The sequence below is a fragment of the Panthera tigris genome, chromosome C2 (assembly GCF_018350195.1).
Source record: "Panthera tigris isolate Pti1 chromosome C2, P.tigris_Pti1_mat1.1, whole genome shotgun sequence".
NCBI lineage: Eukaryota > Metazoa > Chordata > Mammalia > Carnivora > Felidae > Panthera > Panthera tigris.
Window position 1 is genome coordinate 106,602,239 of NC_056668.1, and position 24,297 is coordinate 106,626,535.

General features: G+C 39.0%; 1 protein-coding gene across 1 annotated transcript in view; it reads left to right on the top strand.

Annotated features, from left to right (window-relative positions):
- VEPH1 (ventricular zone expressed PH domain containing 1) overlaps positions 1-1,394 on the top strand; it is a 243,464-nt gene extending 242,070 nt beyond the window's left edge. The window contains exon 13 of the mRNA XM_042999268.1: positions 706-1,394. Within this exon, the coding sequence (XP_042855202.1) occupies positions 706-801 (96 nt within the window). The 3' untranslated portion in view covers positions 802-1,394. The remainder of the gene's footprint in view (positions 1-705) is intronic.
- The last annotated feature ends 22,903 nt before the right edge of the window (positions 1,395-24,297 follow it).

The following is a 24,297-nucleotide window of genomic DNA, read 5'->3' on the forward strand; positions in this document are numbered from 1 at the left end:
CATTTCTGTGAATATTTACCTTCTGTATTATTGGAGATCTCCAGAGAAAATAGAACAAATAGGATATATAGAGAATGATCTATAAGAGGGGATTTATTATAGGAATTGCCTCACATGGTGACAGAGGGCAAGAAGTCCACAATCTGCCATCTGCAAGCTGGAGACCCAGGAAAGACAGTGGTGTCATTCTGTCCAAGTCAAAAGTCCTGGGAACCAGGGAGCCACTGGTTTTGGTCCTGGAGTCTGGAGGCCCAAGAACCAGGAGTTATGATGTCCAAGAGCAGAGGAAGATGTACATCCCAGCTCAAGAAGAGAGAAAGAATCCTCCTTTCCTTTGCCATCTTGTTCCATTCAGGCCCCCAGTGATGCCCACCCAAATCAGGTAAGGCTGGATCTCTTTACTCAGTCTATTGAATCAAATGCTAATCTCTTCCAGAAACACCCTCAGAGACACACCCAGAAATAATGTTTTTCCAGCTCTCTGGGCATCCCTTAGGCCAGTCAGGTCAACACATAAAGTTAACCATCACACTATCTCTTTTGATGGAAATAAAGATGGTTACACAAGCCATGTTTCTGGTGCCTACCCTCCTGTGTTCTCCTTTATCCACGTTCTTCTTATGGCAGGGAAGCTAATAGGGAATGGGCCAAGGTGGCAGGAGTGAGGGTATGGGGCACTGATATTTCTTTTATTCACTGTCACAGATTGGAGAGCATGGAGGTGAAATTAGGATGGTGTGTAAGGAGGAACTCCAGACCAAGAGGAGGAGCATTTCCAGAAGAGGCCCTCAAGGTCAATGATACCAGAGACAAAAGGAGAGAGGAAAAGCATCTGATGAAGTTGTAAGCTGGGGAACTAGAGAAGAGCAGAGGGAGGCACAAGGCAGAGCAGGTGGAACTGATGAGGGCTTTAGGACCTTTAAAGGAAGACACTAATTCCCAGGGCTGGCTTTTCTTAGGCACTTGCCCAGGTGAGGAGAGCTCTGGTCAATGTCCTATATACCAGATCATGTAAGGCCCTCTAGCTGTGGACTTGGCCAAACAGGCAACCAGCTCCCCCAAAGGCCTTACAGAGCCTGGTCCTGCCACGAGACCCCAGCCTTGCAGGGCACGTTCCATATTGACATTCTTCTCATTCTATACCCCCAACCCAGTACATATTGAACTTGTCGACTTCAAAGAAAAACTTTCTGATGGTATGGGGAGGGGGAGCTGGAAATTCTGAAACCTTATTATGCATTTTTCTGTAAGAATATAATCAGACACATTGTGTTTACACAGTTCCTTATGCCTTTATGGGCAAACCTTTTTAAATTTTGAATCCAATAGAAAGAAAATGCATTTCCTCTGTCTTGCGATCAATGAAATGATTAAGATTCACTTTGGTACTGAGAACCGAGAAGAGTTAAAAGAAGTCAAATAATGTAAAGATATAAAGTACTCAAACAAGTGATAGACTCATTTGTTCATTGGAATAACAGTACTCCACTGGAAACTATGGGTGGGGGGCAGTAAGAGTGAATTCTAATTTTTCCCTTTTGAATTCTTTTTTTGCCTTATTTTATTTTTTGACTACCAGTCCACTCACATCAGTAATGCCCAAGGTACAACACACTTATACACAAAAACAAACACATGTTCTTTTATATGGGCTTAATGACAACAAAACAATGGTTTTCACCAGGCATTGTAGAAATCAATCTTATTACTTCATTATCTTAGGTTTCTCTCTCTGTGTTTGTCTATCTAGGCTGAGATTTCATGTAATCAGAAGAATATTATGTGTGTTTCACTGTTTTCTGCACAGAGATTCACTTCTACACACCAGATTTCCTCTGGGAGTATTCTGTTCCCTCTTAATTCTAAACTATTGTAATATGGAGGAAATGGTCTAAATGCCCTGTCTCTTAAAAGAGAAAAACAACGGTCCTGTTTGCCAAACTAGCCCATAAACACAAAAATCAGAATGGAGCTCATCTTTTTAATTTAACCAAAACCACAGTTTGGCAATGTCTATTTTTTTAAAAAAAATAACCATTAAATATAATACTTAGGGTATGTGTGATTTAAGTGCTGATTTGAGAACATTTTAATCAGGACTCACTCAAACAATTCAGACAGATATCTAATGCTATCCCACACAAACATATTCATGCTCTTGGCATCACTAAATCCTGCTGCATATCAATCTCAGTTGAACACAAATCAGATTCAACTGCAGCTAATCCTGTCACGGTAAGGTTCCGGTGTAAGTAAGCCACTGGAAGCATGTCAGGCAGCCAAGCACTCCAGACCAAGTTCTTCCGAGAAAGGGGACTCAGCATTTATCATTCAGTTAACAGTATCAAGGGCTATTGGAGTCGGAAGAATCTCAGAGCATGTGGACTCCATCCACTCCCTTCCCAATGGAAAAGTCCCTTCCTTATCATCATTGGCAGGTAACATTTATTTCCAGCTGCTCAAACACTTCTAGGGACAGAGAACCCATTACCTTGTTACCTGTCCATATCTTTTTTAAATATTTTTTTCTGATTTAATTATTGGATTTATTTATTTATTGTATATGAAAATAACAGACTATTGTAGAAATATTTAGAAAACACAAAACTACTAAAATATAATAAAAATTACCCATAATCCTGGAACCCAAAAACATTCCATAGAAGTGTTTGGATGTGATCCCTTTCAGGTTACTCATCATTTGTATTAATTTTTGAAAATTCTGCCTTTCCTTAATTTTTAACCTTAAATCCTGGTTCTTTCCCCAGCAGCCACACAAAATGTCTATTCCCTCTTCCCCCAGACAACCCTTCAAATAGTTAGATTTGGGCATTCATTTAGCAAATACTTAGAGCATCCAGCATATGCCACATACTATGGTAGGGCATGGGGGCTCAAAGAGGACTAATACATTGTCCACGCCTTTAAGAAACTCAGTAAATAAATATATATTTATCCAGTAAGGAAATCAAAACATAAAACACCTCCTATGTGTGGGCCCTGGGCTAGGGATTAGGAGTGCTGAGGTGATCAAAATGTCCCAAACTTTGGGGGTGCTGGATGGCTCAGTCGACTGGTAAAGCGTCCAACTCTTGATTTGTGCTCAGGTCATGATCTCACAGTTCATGAGATTGAGCCCCACATCTGGCTCTGTGCTGACAGTGTGGAGCCTGCTTGGGATTCTCTCTCCCTCTCTCTCTCTGACCCTCCCCCCGGTCGTGCACATGCACATGTGTGCATGCTCTCTGTCTCAAAAATAAATAAACTTTATTTTTGTTAATGTTTATTTTTGAGAGAGAGATAGCACAAGCAGGGGAGAGAGAGACACAGAATCCGAAGCAGGTTCCAGGCTCCAAGCTGTCAGCACAGAGCCCGATGCAGAGCTCAAACTCCTGAACCACGAGACACATAACCAACCGGGCCACCCAGGCACCCCAATAAACTTAAAAAGAAATGTCCCAACCTTTGTGGAATTTATATTCTAGTAGGAGAAAAACATGTTAAACTGTTTTCTTAATTAACTATGAAATTGCCATGTGACCAGTACTACAAAGAAGCACAACGGAGAGAGATTGTGAAATGAGACATCTGACCTAGTCAGGAAGTTAAGGATGGCTGACCTGAGAACTGAAAGATGAATAAGACTTCCTAATCTGTGGTAGAGATGGAGGAAAAGCAGACAAAAAAAGCACACAGTGAGAGAAGGTCCTGGAGAGAAAAGGTGCACAGCCCATTAGAAGAATCAAAACAGGCCAAAATGTGGCCAGAAACCAGCAGTAGGGAAAGGAAAACTGATGAGGGTGTGAGGCTGAGGAGGTGGGCAAGTCACACGAGCCCAGAGCGAGAGCTACTGACAGGCTTAAAACAGTGTTCCACAACTAGGTCAGCATTTGCTGTCGTCATTGTCGTTGTTGTTTTTGTTATTGTTGTTGTTGTTGGAGTATAATTGACATGCAATGTTATATTAGTTTTGGGTTTACAACTTAGTGATTTCAACAGATCTTTCCATTACCCCGTATTTACCACAGTAAGTGTAGTCACACCGTCTGTTGCCATACAATGTTATTGCCATATTATTGACTGTATTCCCTATGCTGTAATTTTCATCTCTGTGAGTTGTTTATTTTATAACTGGGAGTTAATACCTCTTAACCCTCTTTATCTATTTCATTTTTATAAGAGCTCTCTAGCTGCTGTGTCGAGAATGGAGTGTTGGGAAAGCAAGAGTAGAATCTGAGAAAAAGATAGGAGGCTATTCAGATAGTACAGGCAAGAGATATAATGAGAGTTTGAAAGAAGAGAGTGGCACCAGACATGGAGAGAAATGGAGGGCCAAGAGAGATAATTTAGAAAAAACACTGTAGGACATGGTGAGGTTTGGGAACTCCCCCTCAGGATTCTGGCACCGGTGGGTGGGTGGCAGCACTGTTTGTGATAAGAAGAACACCCAAAGGGGATCAGATTTGAGGGGAAGCCTTGTCAGTAGAGAATGCATCACAACACTGCGATGTGGGGGGCATGGCAGAGACAGAGCAGGAAGCGGGTGACCCTGCCTGCAGGCAGTCAGCAAACCCTCCACTGAAGAGGTGATACTATTCTGGGCCTTGAAGAAGGAATCCACTTTTCTTCTTTCACACTTTCATACTTTCTCAAAGGGAAAGGGCATTCTAGTCTAGGGAATAGCGTACGCAAAGATTAGGATCAAAGTTAAGAGACAACATAAATGGGCCAGGAAGAGAACAACGGTCACTTATTTTTAGCTATTTATTTTATCTGTGCCCTTGTTCCAAAAATTACTTATTGTTCTCTTAAAATATGTACTATAACAAATTACTATAAAAAATTACTCCAGAATGGGGGGCTTACAAAGAACAGAAATTTATTTCTCATATTTCTGGAGGCTGGGAAATCCAACATTAAGGTGCCAGCAAATTCAGTGTCTGGTGAGAGCCTGCTGCCTGTTTCATAGATGGCTGTCTTCTTGCTGTGTCCTTACATGATACACGGGATGAAGGAGGTCTCTGGGGTCTCTTTTGTAAAGATACTAATCCAATTCGTGAAGGCTCTTCCCTCATTACATAATCACTTCCCAAAGGCCTCACCTCCATATACCATCACATTGGAGACTAGGTTTCAGCATGTGAATTTGGAGAGACACAAACATTCAGTCTATAGCACTGGTGTATCACCAAGCCCCCCTCCAATGAAGAATTTGTTGTTCCAGCTGCAAGGAGTGCTTTTGGTAAACACCCTTAAGCTGTCATTTCCTTCAAGGATTGCCTTAGCATGGCCAATGTCACAACTCTTCCTGGAGCATCTGACATCTAACAAATGGTTATTGGAGAAATATAAAGACCCGGCCATTCATGCCCAACTTAGGACAAACTTGAGGGGTCATTCTAGCTCCAGAGCTCCCTTTGAGGTCAGCTGAAGCTATCTTTGGGACTGCATCAAAGCTGGACTTCTTCCTTTCTTCAATCTTGATTCCTCTTCACACCCTTCCATAGGTGTTGATTGCAAGGGTACTCCTTAATAAACATTCTGCACCTTAAATTCTGTCTGGAGTCTGCTTCCCAGAAAGTCCAACCAGAATGAAAGTAAGTAAAGGCATAGGGCAAAAGGAATACAAGACAGGAAGAAGAGTCACCAGGATGAGGGAAATAGATGAAATCTAAGTCATAAGGTCCTACTCGCTAGCAAAATGTAGGTAAGGTTCAGAGCTGCTCTGTGCTTCCATGCAGACAAAATTAAGAAAGACATTCAGTCAGATTCCTAAGTCACAGTTTCCCAGACTAAACATAAACCAGTTGCCCAGAGGAAGAAAATATTCCCAATACTTATACCCAAGAATTTTTTCCCAGTGGGCCTCACAAAGCAAACACTGTAATATATCAACAGTGGCCTCAATATCTCCCTGATAAGGACAATAGCATGCTTTATAAGGATGTGTAGGGTACAAACACCAACTTATGAATTTAAACATGTGAATAACATAACTCTCTTTGCTGCTTTGTATTTGAGCTTAATTTGTGAATTGAGCCCTGGATCCCATTTCACCTGGTGGCAAAAATGTAATCTTAGTCCATTCAGGGGAAATTTTGTCAACTCAGAGGATTCTCCGTTTATTCAGGTTTTTCCTAGTCCCCACTCTCTACAGTATTCCCTCGTGTATTATTTATGCCACAAGGTTCATATTCTGGTCTTTCAGGTTCATGAATGTTTTTAACCTCAAAATCTTGCCTTCTGAGACAAAATCCTATTTTCTCAAAGTATTATCTCAGCTGTGAGTCTCAGAAATCTATTCTGAAATTCAAAAGCTAACAGTTCACTGTTACTTCTCTCTTTTTGAGGCAACGGATGCCTCCTGTCTAGTGTGAATGAGGGGGTCGGGGTGACTGGAAGGGCAAAATGGTCTACAGGAGATAAAATGGATAACAAGGAATTTTTCTTTAAAGCATATTAGCTAATTGATTGTTGCAATTTAAAAAAATAACATTCTGCAGTGAAAACGAATAGCACAGCACTAGTATATGGAACAAATAAAAATAATTTGGGTGTAGGCTCAAAACTGTGTAACCCAGACACACAGCATCTGTAAGCCATAATTAAGGCAGGAATACATTTTAGAAAAGAGGAACAGACAGACTGTACAACTTCCAAGCAAACTTCTACGAGGCCCATCCAAGTGGAGTGAGGATTCTCTATTATTTACTTATACAGTATTTCCATATTAAGGATATCTGCTTCAAATAAGCAAAGAGCTGCAAAGGTTTGTCTTTGTTGTTTTAAAAAGCAGCCCCTGAGAAAAACGTGACATTGTCCCCCAAAATGAAAAAGTCGCTATGAAAATTTTGTTTGTTTTGTTCTCTGCCACCACTAACTAAGCTCAGCCGGTTTGTTTCAAACCACCAGAAAAGACAGGCTGTGGGGGGGAGGGGCATTGGTGGGTCAAAGTTCAGAGGCGCTGAAGTTTCTCTGATGGTAACAGAACAAAGTTCAAGAGGCCAAGGGGGCCCCCTGATGATGGAATTCAAATAGCAGATGTACACAGAGCTCACCTGCAGAGAATGCTGCAAACATCAAGAGGCTAAATTGATGTTCTAGAACACAGTGAGAGCAGACACATTAGGCTTATACCTGTAACCAAAAGCAGAGGTTAAGAGATGCTTTCTGTGGACGAGAATGGATGCCTTGAGGGTAATCTTAAACTATCTAAATAATGAGTTTGGCTAGTCATTATCTCTCAGGACAACAAGCAAACCTGAATATTTTGTGGGGAGGGTGTTATTACAGAGAATTACACCGTTACTGTGAAGTTTATCCCTGATATCGTATCTGCTTGTTAAAGTTTCAATAGTAACTCACCTATAAGACTGCTTAACACCACAGCAATTATCTGAAAGAACATAATGGGTATGATGGGTATTAAGAAGGGCACTTGTGATGAGCACTGGGTGTTATATGTAAGTGATGAATCCCTGAATTCTACTTCTGAAACCAATATTGCACTGTATATATTAACTAAAATATAGAAAAAAGAATATGATTGTAGATAGGCTACTATTATGAAATTCTTCAAAATAAAAAGAGCTATAAAAATAATACAATAAACTCTTCATACCCACCACTCAGCTTCAGGAAAACAAGCATTGAAAATGCATTGGAAGCCCTCTGAGATTCCTCCCGAAATGCAGTTCCTACCCTACCTTACAGGTAATGACCGTCTTGAATTTGGTAATGATCATTCCAATGCATCTCTTTTTTTTTTTTAATGTTTATTTTATTATTTTTAAAAGAGAGAGACAGAGCATGAGGGGGGAGAGGGACAGAGAGCAAGAGGGAGACACAGAATCTGAAACAGGCTCCAAGCTCTGAGCCGTTGGCACAGAGACGGATGCAGGGCTCGAACTCACAAATTGTGAGATTATGACCTGAGCCGAAGTCAGATGCTTAACTGAGCCACCCAGGCGCCCTTCCAATGCATTTCCATACAAGTTTACTATATTATGTTTTATATATATATATATATATATATATATATATACACACACACACACACACACACACACACACATACATACATATATAATATATATATGTTATATATACATATAACATTTGTTTTATACATATATAAACATATATATGTTTATATATATAAATATATTCGTTATATATATTTATATATATTTGTTATATATATAAAAACAAATGATATATATATATTTGTTATATATATAACATTTGTTTTTATATATATAGAACATTTCTAAAAAATACATAGCATTGTTTTATACATAGTTAGACTTTACATAAAGAGTTTCATATTTCATGAATCTATTTTTAGATTCATGGTCTATTTTTAAGTTTCATATTTCATGCTCTATTTTTAAGTTTCATGTTTGTGAGACTTATCTATCTTGGCATATTTCTAGTTGATTTTCAGTGCTGTAGATGATTCCCTGTCATAGCATTCCACTTCTCTATTCATTTTTCTGGGTGGTGGTTGTCTCTGGTCTTTGCAATAACAAAAAAATATATGAAAATATTGGTTCTTTGTGTGTAAAGTCAAATATTTCTTTGGCCAGTGACTGTCAAACTGTGATCCACAGACCTCTGGTGGGCCCAAACCCCTTCAGGCAATCCATGAGGTCAGTCATTTTCCTAATAATACAGAGACACATTTACCGTTTTCATTGTGTGGACATTTGCACCGATGATATAAAAGCTATGGTTGGCAAAGCCACTACAAATCAAGACAATGGCTCCAAGCTGTACCAGTAGTCATTGTATTCTTGCCCACTGCACGCTGGGGATTTTAATAAATCACTTAACAATAGTAATTTCATTAAAACTCAACTCTTGCATACTCATCTATTTAATATTCTGTATGTCAAAGTGGGGAGTAAGCACAAATTACTCCTGTTGTATTCCAGAGGACAACAGTGTCTCAAGAGATATCATGCAATTGTTTGAGTTACAAGATGAACTCCCACTTTTTTTCATGGAACATCATCTTTATTTTGAAAGAATGACTGGCAGACAAACCATGATTATTTCAGTCTCTGGTATTTGGCAGATATTTTCTCAAAAAAAATAATGACATGAGCTTTCAAGCAAAAATTAGAGTTTTTGAAAACGTGAATCCAAATGTGAGTTTGAGGGCTTCTCAGTATTTCAGAATTTCTTTGATGAGATGCATGGTGATTTTCTGATATTGTATAATGTAATTAAATATATCAACATTTAGAAAATCTGTGTAATTCAGTAAAATATTTTCTCAGTTTCCACTGCAAGATGTTGCAAAATGATGCATGAGTAAAAAAAAAAAATCCATTCAAAGTGAAAGATAGATCATATATTTTAATTCAACAGAGTATGAAAAGTTCATTGACACGATTTTTAAATTCCAGTTTTCAAGGAGCCTTTAAGAAGCTACTATTTGTTGAGTTTTAGGTATAGTATCAAAGAAAGAAAAGACTATTGAAATACTCCTCGCTTCTTTGATTCCAGATCTGTATGAGTCTATTTTCTTCACATACTTCAATCAAAGCAATACACCACAAAAGACTGAATGCAGAAATACACTCTAGCTGTCTTCTGTTAAGCTAGCCATAAAGGTATTTGCAGAAATATAAAATAATGCCAATTTTCTCACTAAAGGTTTTGTTTGGGAAAATATAATTATTTTATAAGAGTATGTTATTTGTGTTAACATGCAATAGGCTTATATTACTTTTCAAATGAATAATAAAAGTTTTAATTTCTCAAATTTATTTTCTAATATAGTAAATATCAATAGATAGAACTCACATAAACAAAAGCTCTTTGGTATCCTCAATAATTTTTAAAAGTTTATAGCAGACACATGAAAAGATGCTCAACATCACTCATCATCAGGGAAATACAAATCAAAACCACAATGAGATACCACCTCACACCGGTCAGGATGGTTAACATTAACAACTCAGGAAACAACAGATATTGGTGAGGTTGCAAAGAAAGGGGAACACTTTTGCACTGCTGGTGGGAATGCAAACTAGGAAAGCCACTCTGGAAAATAGTGTGGAGGTTCCTCAAAACATTAAAAATAGAACTACCCTATGACCCAGCAATTGCACAACTAGGTATTTATCCAAAGGATACAAAAATACTGATTCTAAGGAGCACGTGTACCCCAATATTTATAGCAGCACTATCAACAATAACCAAATTATGGAAAGAGCCCCAATGTCCATCAACTGATGAATGGATAAAGAAGATGTGGTGTGTGTGTGTATACACACACACACACACACACACACACACACACACACATGTACACACACACACACATACATATACACAATGGAATATTACTTGGCCATCAAAAAGAATGAAATCTTGCCATTTGCAACAATGTGAATGGAACTGGAATGTATCAGGCTAAGTGAAATAAGAGTCAGAGAAAGATAAATATCATATCATTTCACTCATACGTGGAATTTAAGAAACAAAACAGATGAACATAGGGGAAGGGAAGAAAAAATAAGATAAAAACAGAGAAGGAGGCAAATCATAAGAGACTCTTAAGTACAGAGAACAAACTGAGGGTTGCTGGAGGGGTGAGGCGATGGACCAAATGGGTGATGTACATTAAGGAGGGCACTTGTTGGGATGAGCACTGGGTATTACATGTAAGTGATGAAGCACTAAATTCTACTCCTGAAGCCATTATTACACTATATGTCAACTAACTTGGATTTAAATTAAAAAAAAATAATAACCAATTACAAAACAATGAAAGAAATAATTTTTAAAGGTATAAAGTGTCCTGGGACCAGAATGTTTAAGAACTGATAATGTAGGATACAGCCAAGAATTGAATTTCTGGGTTGTAATTTATCTTTGCTAAGTATTTCCTAATTGTCTTCAAAAAAATTGCATCTAGGGGCACCTGGGTGGCTCAGTCAGTTGAGCGACCGACTTCAGCTCAGATCATGATTTCATGATTTGTGAGTTCGAGCCCCGCATCCAGCTCTGTGCTGACAGCTCAGAGCCTGGAACCTGCTTCTGATTCTGTGTCTCCCTCTCTCTCTGCCCCTCCCCCACTAATGCTCTGTCTCTGTCTCAGAAATAAATAAACATAAAAAAATTTTTTTAAAAATTGTATCTAAATTCTTACTTGCAGTGTATGAGAATGCCCATTGTTTGCATAGTTACCAGCATTTGGAACTATTTCAGGCTTAAATCTTTTTAAATCTAATAGGTGTCAAAGTGTTGTTTTAACTAGTATTTCTCCTATTATTGGTGAGATTATCCATTTTCTGTGTATTGTCTCTACAGATCTTCTCTTGTTTGAAAATCCTTCCTATATATTTTTTTGCACCTTCTTCTATTAAGTTGTCTTTTCACATTAATTTTTGAAAAACATTCACATTTTCCAGACATGTATCCTACTTGGTTTCTCTCCTTTTTTCACCTTTAAATTTGTAATTTTTTATTGAGATATAAATTACATGCAATAAAATGTACATATTGTAAATGTTGAGTTCATGAGCTTTGACAAGTGTACAAGCCCATGTTATCAACACCCAATACAATATATAGAATGTCACTCTCATTCCAGAAATTTCCTCATGCTTCTCTGCAGAGGAAACACCATAGATTAGATTAGTGTTTTCTATAACTTCAAACAAATAGGATCATATAGCATGTGGTCCTTTGTGCCTGGTTTCTTTCTGTCAACACGTTTTTGAGATTCATCTATGTGGTTATATGTGTCAGTAGTCCATTGCTTGTTATTGATGAATACAATTCTATTGTATCAATATACCAAAATTTGTCTATCTGTTATCCAGCAGATATGCATTTGAGCTGTACCTGGGCTATTGTAAGTAAAATTGCCATGAACATTCTTGTACACATTTTTTTTTTTTTGGTAACGCGTTTTTATCCCTTTTGGGTAAAACACCTAGGAATGGAATGGAATACCTTCTAAATGCATGTTTGACCTACAAATGTTATGTTCCTTATGTTTTAATTTTTCTTTTCTTTTTTCCCCCATATCATTGTACTATATTATACATAAGTTATTTGAATATCTCCTGGTTCACTTATTCTTTCTCCAACTGTGTCTACCCTGTTGCTTATCACATATACCAAGCTTTCATTTCAATGATTATATTTTCATTTCCAGGATTTCTCTTTCATTTCTTTTTTGAGTCTTCTAGGTATTTTTAAATAGTATCTTCTTCCTTTCTCTTGTTGTTTACTCCATATTTTGCTGCTTTAATTATTTAAAATAAAATATCTTATACTCATTATTTTCACTTTCTGATTTTTTAGGGCCTCTAATCACATTGGTTTTTTTTGTTTGTTTCTATTAACTCTCAGTCTTAGTAAGTTATTTCCTTGTGGTTTGTAAATCCATGTTGTAAAGTTTATCTGTGAGATTCATGCTGTTATCTTGATTATATATATAGGTGTGTGTGTGTGTGTGTGTGTGTGTGTGTGTGTATGTATGTATATAGATAGATAGATATTTAATTAACTGTCTTCCACCCCATCCTGGAACTGGAGATGAAGAGTGAAACTTGGAGCCTGCCACAGGAAGGACTCAATCTGAGCAACAGGCAGGAGTTCCTAAAGGTCCCTCCATCCTGGAAGCCTTGTCCCTGGTAGGCAGGGAGAGGGGAACAGTGGAAAGACCAAACCATTACTTTGACAATGCTGGTGTCCAGCATAGTGACTGGCTACCACTCTGAGCACTGGGACTCTGCTCTAACCTGGATTCCCTGGGGACCTGAAAGATTTCTTTGTTGAGAAAAGGGAAGCCTGGGATCTGGCCCTTTTTGAGGGTAAAGGTGCTTCTATACTTGAGCTTGGGATGAGAAGCCCATGTGCACTCTTCCCCTTCCTCTCTATCCACAACATGGGATCACCACGTTTCAGCCTTCATGGGGCTGCCTCAGGGTGAGAGGTGACTGGAATAACCTTATAGCGGAGTCTTGAGGGAGAACAGGACAGGGGGCCCTTGGTGAGCATGTATGGCTGCCACAAGGGATTTTTTTTCACTTTCAAATTCTACCAATTGGCAGAGATGTTAAGAACCTCTTCAAGTTAATATCTTAACTCAGGGTTTCTAACCACTCAGGGTGTATAAATTCAAACCTTAAAACCATGTCTATGCACATTTGAATTCTTTTTTTCTACCCAGAGCCCAGATAAAGCAGATAATTTTTCTTATTTCATTTTGCCTGGACATCTTTTTTCTGGTGGTATAGGCCTTTGGGGGTCTAGCACTTATGCAGAGCCTCAATTCTACCTTCCCACCATGGCTCAAGGCCTTGCCTTTTGTCCTCATGTGTCAGAAATCCAAACCTCTTGATTACCAAGATTACCAAATGTCCCCAAAGCAAGGTTGGGGCTAAAATTAGCACCTCACCACTTTTTTTTTTAAGTGTCTGGAAGTTTCTCCTTTTTCTTGGGAGCTTGAAACTTTAAAAGCTCTCTGTTACATCTGATCCATCATTTCTAGGTGTTTTGTATTTAGAGGTTTTTCAAGGCACATAGTCTGTTGTGATGACAGAACCAGGAGTCTACAAGCTGTTGTTTTTTCCCACCAAAGTCATCAATGAGTAATGACCACAATTCTTTCTCCAAGTCAGAAATCAACTGCTTTGTGATTAGGAAAGGGACACTATCCAGATAACAAAGAGACATATATCTTCCTCATATCTGAGAAGCTCCTGCCTAATCCCTTTACTTTATCAGGCTCTAAGGGCTCCTGGATTACTGAAAAAGTTGATGAATGTGGAGAGCATCCTGTGGGAACATTCTGGGAAGTTTAATTGGGAACAGAAAAATATGGAGCCATTTGAAGTGATCCCAGGTCTCAAGCAAGTTCCATGTTCTTTCAATGTAAAGATTCCACTCCATGTTGTTTTGTTTTGAGTCAAGGAAGTACCTGAGCTGAAAAGAAAAAGGAAAAAAATGTTTAAAACCTAGACTTACCAAAAAAGACAGAATTTTTCTAGTAGATCTCATGAGACAGGATCTGGGAAAGAGAATATTGTTAGTTTGGAGAAAATGTGCCCTGTTAAACTTGATCATTTAGCAGTGTACATTGGTCTGAGGAAAAAGACTGGGCCATTTCCCTATAATCTCCAGCCCTCACATGAAGTGTTTTCTTCCCTAATTGTTATTTCAAAATCAAAAGTTCTGTGTTAAAGGCCTTTTACGAAATGGCAAACAAGAGGACAAGCATAAACAAGTGGTCAGAGAAGAATGGTTTTTAAAAGTCCCATTTACACAGTTTTAGAGAATAAGAGCAAGCCATTCATGGCACAAAAACAAAAACAAAATCCCCAAAAACCTGTGACAGTGGCTACTTACTGGTATGAAGGAAGTAAGATCCCTATGAGGATTAAATACGCAGAGTCAGACCTAAAAAATATTCAGGGGTAGGAGATGAAATGGGAGGAAAGAAAGTAATGTCATAAAGAGAGTCACTGACTACAGAATACGTCAAAGCAATGGTCCATAAGGACTTTAAGCTACTCTGGATTCGACAGGGCAACATTATGATGCTTTGTTCTTGGTGATCTACCTCTGCCCATCAAAATGATGGCCCAGCCAGAGAATAGATTCTGCGACTCTGCTCCTTAGGAGGATTGGTGGTGAGGGAAGCCAGGCAGAATCCCAGTTCGGAAAACGGTAAGGACTAAGCAAGAGCAGAGAAAAGTAACTGAGAGGAGCAGAAAGGAGTCAATTGAAATAGATCCCTTAACCAGTGGAGTGTGATCATGAGGGTGGAGACAGCAGTCTAGATGTTGGATCAAGGATTCCATGTTGCAGGTAACTTTCTACTAGCAATGGCTCCTCCCAAGCATCCTTTCCCAGGGTTTCTTCATGCCCGTTATTCCTTATGATTCAGCAAGAACAAAGGATCAAATTCTTGTCCAGGAGTTCCAAAATAGGCTCTTAAAATTCATAATGGAAATGATCTTATTAAAATCCAAAATATTTTTAATTGTATGAATTAGGCTTTTCAGTGACAAAAGATTGTTTCGGTTCCAAAAGCTTGGCTTTGAATATCAGGATCTAATGGTCTGAACAAAAAGTTTACGCTATAGTCAAAGTTTGTTCTATAAACAATGGAGTTGGAGAGATTGCAGAGTGATGAATAAGCCACCTTTCTCCTCCCACGGCAGCCACTGCCCCCACCCTCCAAAGACCAGTGGAAAATCTCACAGGTTGGAGGAAAGAAGATACTTGGGAAAAGAGAGCAAGAGAGTGAGTAATTGATATGAATTACTGAGAAAGGGGCCTCCATATCCTGCACATCCCAGAAAGGGGCCTCCATATCCTGCAATCCATAGAGCTGGAGCCAGGGCCTCTAAGAGAAATCCCAGATGGATTTTTAGGAGAACCTGAGAGCACAAGAAACTTCTGCCTCCCTTTTCGGGGAGTAGTCCTGAGACACAGAGCCAATGAAGACCCATGGATGGGGTCATAAACAGCTGCCAGTGCACAGTGATAAGGACCAGGCAGATTGAGTTATAGCTTGCAGACACCAGCAGAAGATGGGCAAAGTAGAAGATGGCTATCAAATAGATTCACTCCCTTCAACAAAGCCAGGATGAAAGAGAAACTGTTGTCATCCCGACTCCCAGAGCTTAGATCACCTATGGGAGACAGAGATACCTTGAATTGACTGAATCCAGTGTTCTACCACGGAGTGGACAGGTGAACTCAAGGGCTAAACTAAGATTCAGTTGTAGAGAAATAAAGGTACATCTTTGCACACCTGAGTTTTTTGACTGTGGTATTTACACCTGTTGAAAGATCTGGATCCAGAGTAACACTGATCTAATGCCAGACCTCCTAAACTGGTGTTTAGGAAACCAAACATTGTCTCTAATTAAACTGTATAGAGTTCGGAAATACACCTAACCATACACCAGAATTTAATGTAAAAGCTCCACTTCAGGCCAGTGAGGAAAAGATTATTCAACTAATAGAATTGGTATAACTAGGAACCATTTGGAAAATAATTAAGGAAAATCTCCATCTTGCTCTTTAGACCAAAATAAATTTCATAAAGATCGAAGATTTAAACTCTGCAAAAGAAACTATGATAACACTTGAAGAAAATGGGGTATATTTATTTCTAATAGTAGAATGGGGAAGACTTTTCTAAGAATGACACAAAACTTAGAAGTATAAAGAAGATTGATACATTTGACTACAACATTTTTTATTTCTGTACAATAAAAAATAATGAGCAATAACTGAAAGGAAATTGGTAAATTTGGAGTATCATCTATAACCCATATTGTAGGGCTAATTTTCTTAATTTATAAGGAACATATATAATCAGTTAAGAAAAAGATGACCAACTCAAGAGAACATTAAACAAAAGACATGAACAAGGAAGGCAGAAAAAGAGATACAAATAGCTAATGCATATATGAAAAGATGTTCAACCTCATTAATAATTAAGGAAATGTAAGCCAGAATAACATTTTTTGCAACAGTGATCATTTCATTACTTGTAGGCTCAAATGAGTATTCCATTTGTACATAACAACACTTAAGAGGAAATGGAAAAATCAAGGGATTTTATTACTAATTTTCATAACAGTAACACTTTAATATGTTTTTTAAGTTTTATTTGTTTATTTTGAGGTAGGGGGTTTGTGGGGAGAGACTCCCAAGCAGGCTCCACACTGTCAGTGTAAAGCCTGATGCAGGGCTCAAACTCACAAACCATGAAATCATGGCCTGAGCCAAATTCAGAAGTTAGACGCTTAGCTGACTGAGCCACCCAGGTGCCCCACGTAACAGTAACACTGTAGCTAAGCAAGTTTACAAGCACAAATGGATGTAAAAAACTGAGTAAATATTTACAAATCTTTGAATTAAAGATAATTTCCCACATTTTTTGACAGAATGGGGTTACATTACATTTTCTAAAAGCATATTATAAGTAAATTCACATTTTAAAATAATCCACTTCCTATGAATTTCACAGTTATTAGAAGAAACCAATGCAATGCTCTTCTGTTTTAATGCTCTCAAACAGTACAACAGCAGTCTTTCAGGAATACCTCCTTCCTTTTTTGTGTGTATATGCAAAATTATCATAGTCTTGCCCCCGGGCCATTGATATTTCCTTCTGAAAAACATACAGAAAAATCCTTAATTCTAGTGAACCAAAATAACATTTTTTAAATCTATGAAATTGGCAAAAATCTAAGCTTGATAATACTTTTGCTAGGGCCGTGGAAACCAGACATCTTCACCTTTGGTATGAGAATAGTTGCCATAATTTGTCAACATGTATGAAACCATTTAATCTATGGTCCTTTCAGTGCCAGGAACTTACACTACAAATACACCTGAAAAAGTTCATGAAGTAGGTTCATTGCAGTATTGCTTTTAGTTTTGTTTTCTTTTGTTTTGTTTTTTTTAAAGGAAATTCTCTTTAAGTAGGGATCTAGGGAAGGGACTGCTCAAGGCAGGGCACAACATTGCAGGAGCCTGGGGGAAGGAGGAGGGTCATGGACAGTAAACCTGACTCACGTGGAAGTTAAATTCAGTTCTATTTCTCAGCTAAGTGATCCCCCATCTTCTATCTGTGCCATGAGGTTTTGTACTTTCTTTTTCACTTAATTCAGCCCTAAAAATGTTAATTAGAGTCCTACTATGTTCTATACATCCTGTATCATGTCTCTAATGAAGCTGGACTTTGAGGTATTGGTGTAATTTGAACAAGTAGAAAAGGTAGGAAGGTCATTAAAGGAGGAGAAACAAACGTGGGGCTGTGGGAGTGTATGATATGCTTGAAGAACAAAATACATCACATCTGAATTCTTTTTGGGGACAGGAGGAGTGTAGTTAAAGAGTAAGCCTATGGTCAGACTATGCTGCAGGAACCATCTCTTTATCAACAAATGATCATTATTATTACATTTGCGTTTTTTTGCAGAACAACTCTGGCAGCCAAATACAGGGTGGAATGAAGAGGAAAGAAGGCAAGGAGGCTAATTAGCTGGTTGATGCGATGGGTAATGAGGTCAGAACAAGGTCAATAGGAGGTAGAATGGAAAAGGTTGAGAGGGTTGGAGACAATTTAGAGATGGTAGAGACATAAGATGACTACTTATCAGATGTGGGAAGTGGAGACGAAGTCATTTGAGATAGCATTTGCAAAAGCTCGTTGTTGATTGGAGGGGAAAAGGTGCAAAGGAGGTGAAAGCATTTCTAACTTTATAGATAAGGAAAAGTTGATGCTGTTAACCAACATAAGGAGTCTGGGAAGGAAAGCATTTGGTTGAGGGCTGAAAGACATGCTAAATTTTGGAGGTGTTGAGTTTGAGGTATCTAGGTAGCGTCCAGGAACAGACGTCTGATTGATATTTGGAAAAGATGATTGGAACCTTCCAAGTGAAAAAGATTGCTCCATGGGTAATGCCAAGAAGAGAAGAGAGTGGAAGTAGAACTTTGGAAAATACTTGTATTTTAGGGCTAGGTCAAGGATGGGGTGTCAGCAAAGAGATTGGAGGAGGAAAGGTCAGGGCCCATAGAGAAATAGTGCTCTGGGAGCCACAGGTGGAGCCAGCCAGTAATGACAAACAGCGGGGCGAGCCCTACAGAGCCCCAAAGAAGTCCAGCTGGGCAAGCTGCCCCCAGCCCCACTCTGATGCTCTCCAGCTGCTCTCTAAAGTTTAAAGCACTGGCAGTCCCTGCTAACCCACGGTTTCACTTTCTAAGCTCTGGAAACAGATAACCTTCCTTCTGACGTGTGCTCTAATGCTACAGCACGCTGCCTACGTCATTCATCTCATTTCATATCACAGAGGCATTTCGTTATCTCACAGCATCACAAGAAGAGAGGTGAGTACAGAACAGTAAGATATTTTGAGAGAGAAAGACCACATTCACTTAACTTTTATTATAGTACATTGTCATAATTGTTCTATTTTTTAAATGTTTGTTTTTGAGAGAGAGACAGACAGACAGAACGCGGGCAGGGGAGGGGCAGAAAGAGAGGGAAACACAGAATCCAAAGCAGGCTCCACGCTATGAGTTGTTGGCACAGAGCCCGACCTGGGGCTCAAACCCATGAAATGCGAGATCATGATCTGAGCTGAAGTCAGACACTCAACCTACTGAGCCACCCAAACGCCCCTTAATTGTTCTATTTTATTACTAGCTATTGTTGTTAATCTCTTACTGTGCCTAATTTATAAATTTATGATAGATGTTTGTGCATACGAAAAAACATAGTATACATAAAGTTCAGGCATCCACTGGGGGTTTTGGAATGTTTCCCCTGCAGATAAGGGGGACTACTGTATTGTTCAGCTTTTTATATAAAAACTTTCAAACAGGTTCTAAGAAATAAGTGCTATAATCCCCCTTGTCCCAGGAAACACAAATATAAAAAGATGCAATTTCCTTATACCCTTTGGCAAGTCCAGGGCAATGGAGCTCACAGTTCTTCAGGGCTTAGTCCAAGGCCCCAACAGCCAAAACCTTCCAAGCAAATAAATAAACAAAAGCAGCAAAAATACACCAGAGTCCACAGAAAGTCATGCAAATGAAATTACATTTCTTTTTCCATATGAGAAAACTTGCTTCTGACAAGAATATTGAGTTCCTTTCCTACGTTTTATAGCATAATGTTCCTGTTCTTTCTTAAATTTTGTAAGAATTTCTCAGCAATCTTTATGCTCCTTAAATCCTGACAAAGCCAAGGACCTTCCTCAAGGCTGGCTTTTGTTAGAACACCTAGGGGACGATTTCTAGACATTTCACTTCACTGACTTTTTGGGGAGTTACTAGATATTTAAGTGTGTAATTAATCCTAAAGCCCTTCTGATTATTTGCTTGGAAAAAAAATTGATTTAGATGGCTATGACAGACTCCTAGACATGTCTTGCAACTTATATAAGAAACCAATGAGTTATTACAAAAATAACTCAAATCTGTATATTATGACATAAAGCTGCCAAAACAAACTTAAGATGCAAAGATGTTTTTAATAAAGAATGTTTTTAAAAACAGCTGCATGTGATGTATCCAAAATAAGAGTACTTTATTAAATGGCATTTTTTGAAGTCAGAATGCAAACCAGGCACTGGGAGTGAAACCAGGCTCAGCAGGTAAAGAATAGTCGTTTCCTAAAATAAAGTACTAAGGACTCAGGAGCATAACATGGAAAACTCATAGTAATTTTGTTTTAGAAATCCAATTTTATTTATAAGTTTAAGGAACAATCCTCACCTTCTCACAAACTGTCAGATATGTGGACAACTAGAAAATTTAATTGAGTTAATCTAACTTAGAAATGGGCTTTATTTGGTATCGATGTAATAAAGGAACCTTCAGTAAATTCAAATAAATTGAAGGGTATCTAAATTTGGCTAATCTTTCTCTGTGGTCTGAAAGTAAGCAGTGGTCCTTCTCCTGTTTAGAGTTGGGCCTTTAGCTCCTAGACTTTAGATCCAGGCTCTCCATCCTCCTCCAAAAATTACCAACTCGATTGGTGCCTTCCTTGTGGCCTTTTCATCCCCTGGCTCTTCCGGATCCTTTAATTTTGTCTGTAAGTGGACTCTCTGTCCTGGAAATAAATATACCTGTTAACATAGCCCTGTGATCCCTGTGGGATCTATTCCTTTCTCTTGTTCCTGTCACCAAACATTTCATGATTGGTTGTCCCACAAGTTACTGTCCTATCAGTGCCACCCACTCAGGCCTTTACCTCCTGCTGCAAAGCTCCTGTCCACCATTCTGCTCAGAAATCTGTTCATCAAATCAGTGGACTTTTCTCAAACATCATTCCTCTTGAACTCTTTAGCATCTGGCCAGCCCTTCCTCAATAACAAGCTACCCTGCATCTATTGGTGTAAAACTTAGATCATCTGAGTCTTGACAATGGTGAAGAACATGATTTTGTTGTCAGGGAGATCTGACATCACCATTTTGTAGCTTTTTGTGGCTCTTTTCCCTTTGGGGGAAATTCTTGCATTTCTCTCAGCCTCTGTTTGCTCATCTGTAAAGTCCAATAACTCTTCCTCCCAGGTGAGGCTGTGAGGATTAAATAAGAAAATACACGTAAAGTTCTCAGTACATATTAAATGCTCAATAAAAATTACCTCTACTAATCCCATCTTTCTGATTACTCCCTCGTCTCCTTGCTGACTCCTCTTCATTCCCCTGTTTCTAAATGTGGATTTCTCCCAAAGCTTTGTGCCACCCTCTGTCTGCAAGTTCTCCTTTAGATGCCCCATCTAGTCATTATGAGCACTACACTAGAACCTTCTAGTTCAAAGTGACTTCTCTGCCAAGCTCCATCCAATCCGACTTCACAGACTGCCCTTAAGGACATTCCTCCATGAATGAGCTATCACCCCTCAACCTCAACCCACAACAAAAGGATCTTCTCTTCTACTTCCTCTAACCTCTACCAGTGGCATCACAGACGTGGGACCTCAGAGTCCTTTCTAAATCATTCCTCTTCCACACCTTCCTGCCCTTGGCATACACAATAGCCTGTTTTTATTTTCTAATCTCTTATTTCTTGCTATGCCTTTTCTTTCCAATTATCAGCATTTCAGCCGAGGCCAAACCCTAATCATCTCATCCCTCGATTAATGAAACAGCCTCTCAACTGGTCTTCCTCTACCATCAACAGATTAATTTTCCTAAAATGACACTTTAATAATAATGCTCCCCTCCTCAAAATCTGCCAACACTCTTGCCTCTACCAATGTCTACAAGGTGAAATAAAATTCTTTGGTCCTCCACACCCAACAATAATCAGCCTTTCCAAGTTTGCCTTCCAACTGAAATCCTCCAAGTTAGCAGTGATGTGATCCATCTTTGCCATCCCCCATGTAAATCACAGGCCCAGTCAATAAATGTTGGCTGAACTGAGCTAATGTAACTGATGTCTTCCTACAATTATAGGCATTTGTTGATTGAATGTCAAATTCACTCTCTATTCATTCATTTAACTAGTACTTACTAAGTGCCTGAAACTATACAAACACTATAATTATATAATATTTATAATGAGTAAGCATATTGATCAGGATAGGCCAATTTATGCTGTGTTAACAAATAATCCCCAAATCTCAGTGGCTTTACACACAGTATGTTTATCACTCACCTGGGGCAGGTGACCTTCAGTGAAGCTGCCTTTCATATGACGTTCTAGAAATCCTGCATATAGTCAAATGGATGTCCATATTAAAATATCCTTCCACAATCACCATGGCCAGAAAAGACAGCATGGAAAATCATATGCTGGCTCTTAAATACTTAAACCTGGAAGTAACACACAACATCTCTATTTACATTTTATGAAAGCAAATCATATGCCTAATGTCAAGGAAATGGAGAAGAGAGACCATCTCATTTGTCCATGAAGTGATGGAGAACCAGAGGACTGATGTATTAGGAATGAGCACAGTGAGACAGTCAATGAATCAGAGTTTAATATAGCTGTTCTCAAACTTTAGCATATGTCTGAATCAGTTTGTCAAAGCAGAGATCACTAGGCCCCATCCCCAGAGTCTCTGATTCAGTAGGTCTGAGCTGGGACTGAAAACTTGCATTTCTAGCTGGTTTCCAGGAAAGGTTGATGCTGTTAGCCTAGGGACCACACTTTGAGAGCCACAGGTGCAAAATGTATCTAAGTGATCTTTTCTTATTTTAAATGGTCCTTGCTCTCAAAGAACCCATAATTTAAATTGGGTTAGAGTGAGAAGAAATTGTTGCTAGTGAACGGAGATAAATACTGGCTGGAAATGATCAGGATTGACCCAGAAGAGTCAAAACAACAGCTAGAGCCACTGCATCCCACACCTCCTTCCCCTTGCTGAACTTGACCCCATCTTTTTCACTTCTTCCTTCCCCATTCTCTTCCTCACCTTTTTCCCCTCTGACCAGGGATTTCTCCCTGCCCTGTTGCTCTACTCTCCCATGGAGCTTCTCTAGAGTCCTACCTTTTCCTTCCCACCTGGTCCCCTTTTTCTCTGTCACCCTGAACCCACATTTCTGGCATTTACTCCCATCAATGGCCATGCAGAAAATGTTTGCTGTTATCATTGAAAATCTGAAGGAGGATCATCAGCCACTCTGATCAGTGGAACAGTTGTCGCCCATTCAGCCTAAGGCCCAAATGGGTGCTTCTGCATGTTTTAGGCAAACATTTATCTCTTTATTTTCTTTTCTTTTTTTAAAAAAAAATTTTAATGTTTTATTCTTGAGAGAGAGAGAGAGAGAGAGAGCGAGCATGAGCAATGGAGGATCAGAGAGAAAGAGAGAGAGGGACACAGAATGTGAAGCAGACTCCAGGCTCTGAGCTGTTAACACAGAGCCTGATGTGGGGCTCGAACTCATGACCCATGAGATCATGACCTGAGCCGAAGTCAGATGCTCAACCTACTGAGCCACCCAGGCGCCCCAAATATTTATCTCTTCTAACCACTGTGGGTCTCTTTGAGAAAGGTGTGTATAAGATGGAGGAAATAGGAGATAGTAAAAAAAAAAAAAAAAAAAAAAAAAAAAAAAAAATTTCAGGACCTGGAGGCAGGGCAGGTTGGAAACAACTCAAGTGAATAGGCCATCCCTACTGTTCCCATGACAGCATCCACAGCTGATCTTATGGACCAGAAATTCTGTGGTCTTTTTGGAGACTTTCTCCAGTCCCCCTGGCAGGCTTGACTATCCAGTATCAGCCCAAGCTCTCCAGCTCTCTGGTGATCTGCAGTTGTCAGGACAGATGTAGTCCAGGTAACAAGGAACACTTTCCCCACACCATCAATGAGGCACCATCCATGTACCTCAAATCTGACCTCGAGGGGCTGCCTCTGGGATTGACCAAGCTGCACCAAATGGAAATGCCAAAATCTTATTTCCCTGTGCTATGTGACTATATTAGATTCAGTGGAGCCTGATTCAGCTCACCAGGGGTGAAAAGCAATTGGGTCTAATTGGATGTTCCTGCATTTGAGTTCCCATGAACTCACTTTTCCAAAATATTTAATTGGCTATATAATCAGGAGTCAAATTATCAAAATTCAATGAGATCTGTCAAATATTTGAAGTATAGTTTCAAATTAAATCTGCTACCAACATTAACCTGACCCATAGGGGACACCCAGTACCCCTTCTGCTGCTCACCACTCAAAATCTATCTGTAGAATTTCTGAAGAGTCAGAATTTCCAGATTTTAGTTTATAAATTCTAAGTTTCTATATTACTTTATTATCAACTTGTGATTTTTTTGTTAAATTATTG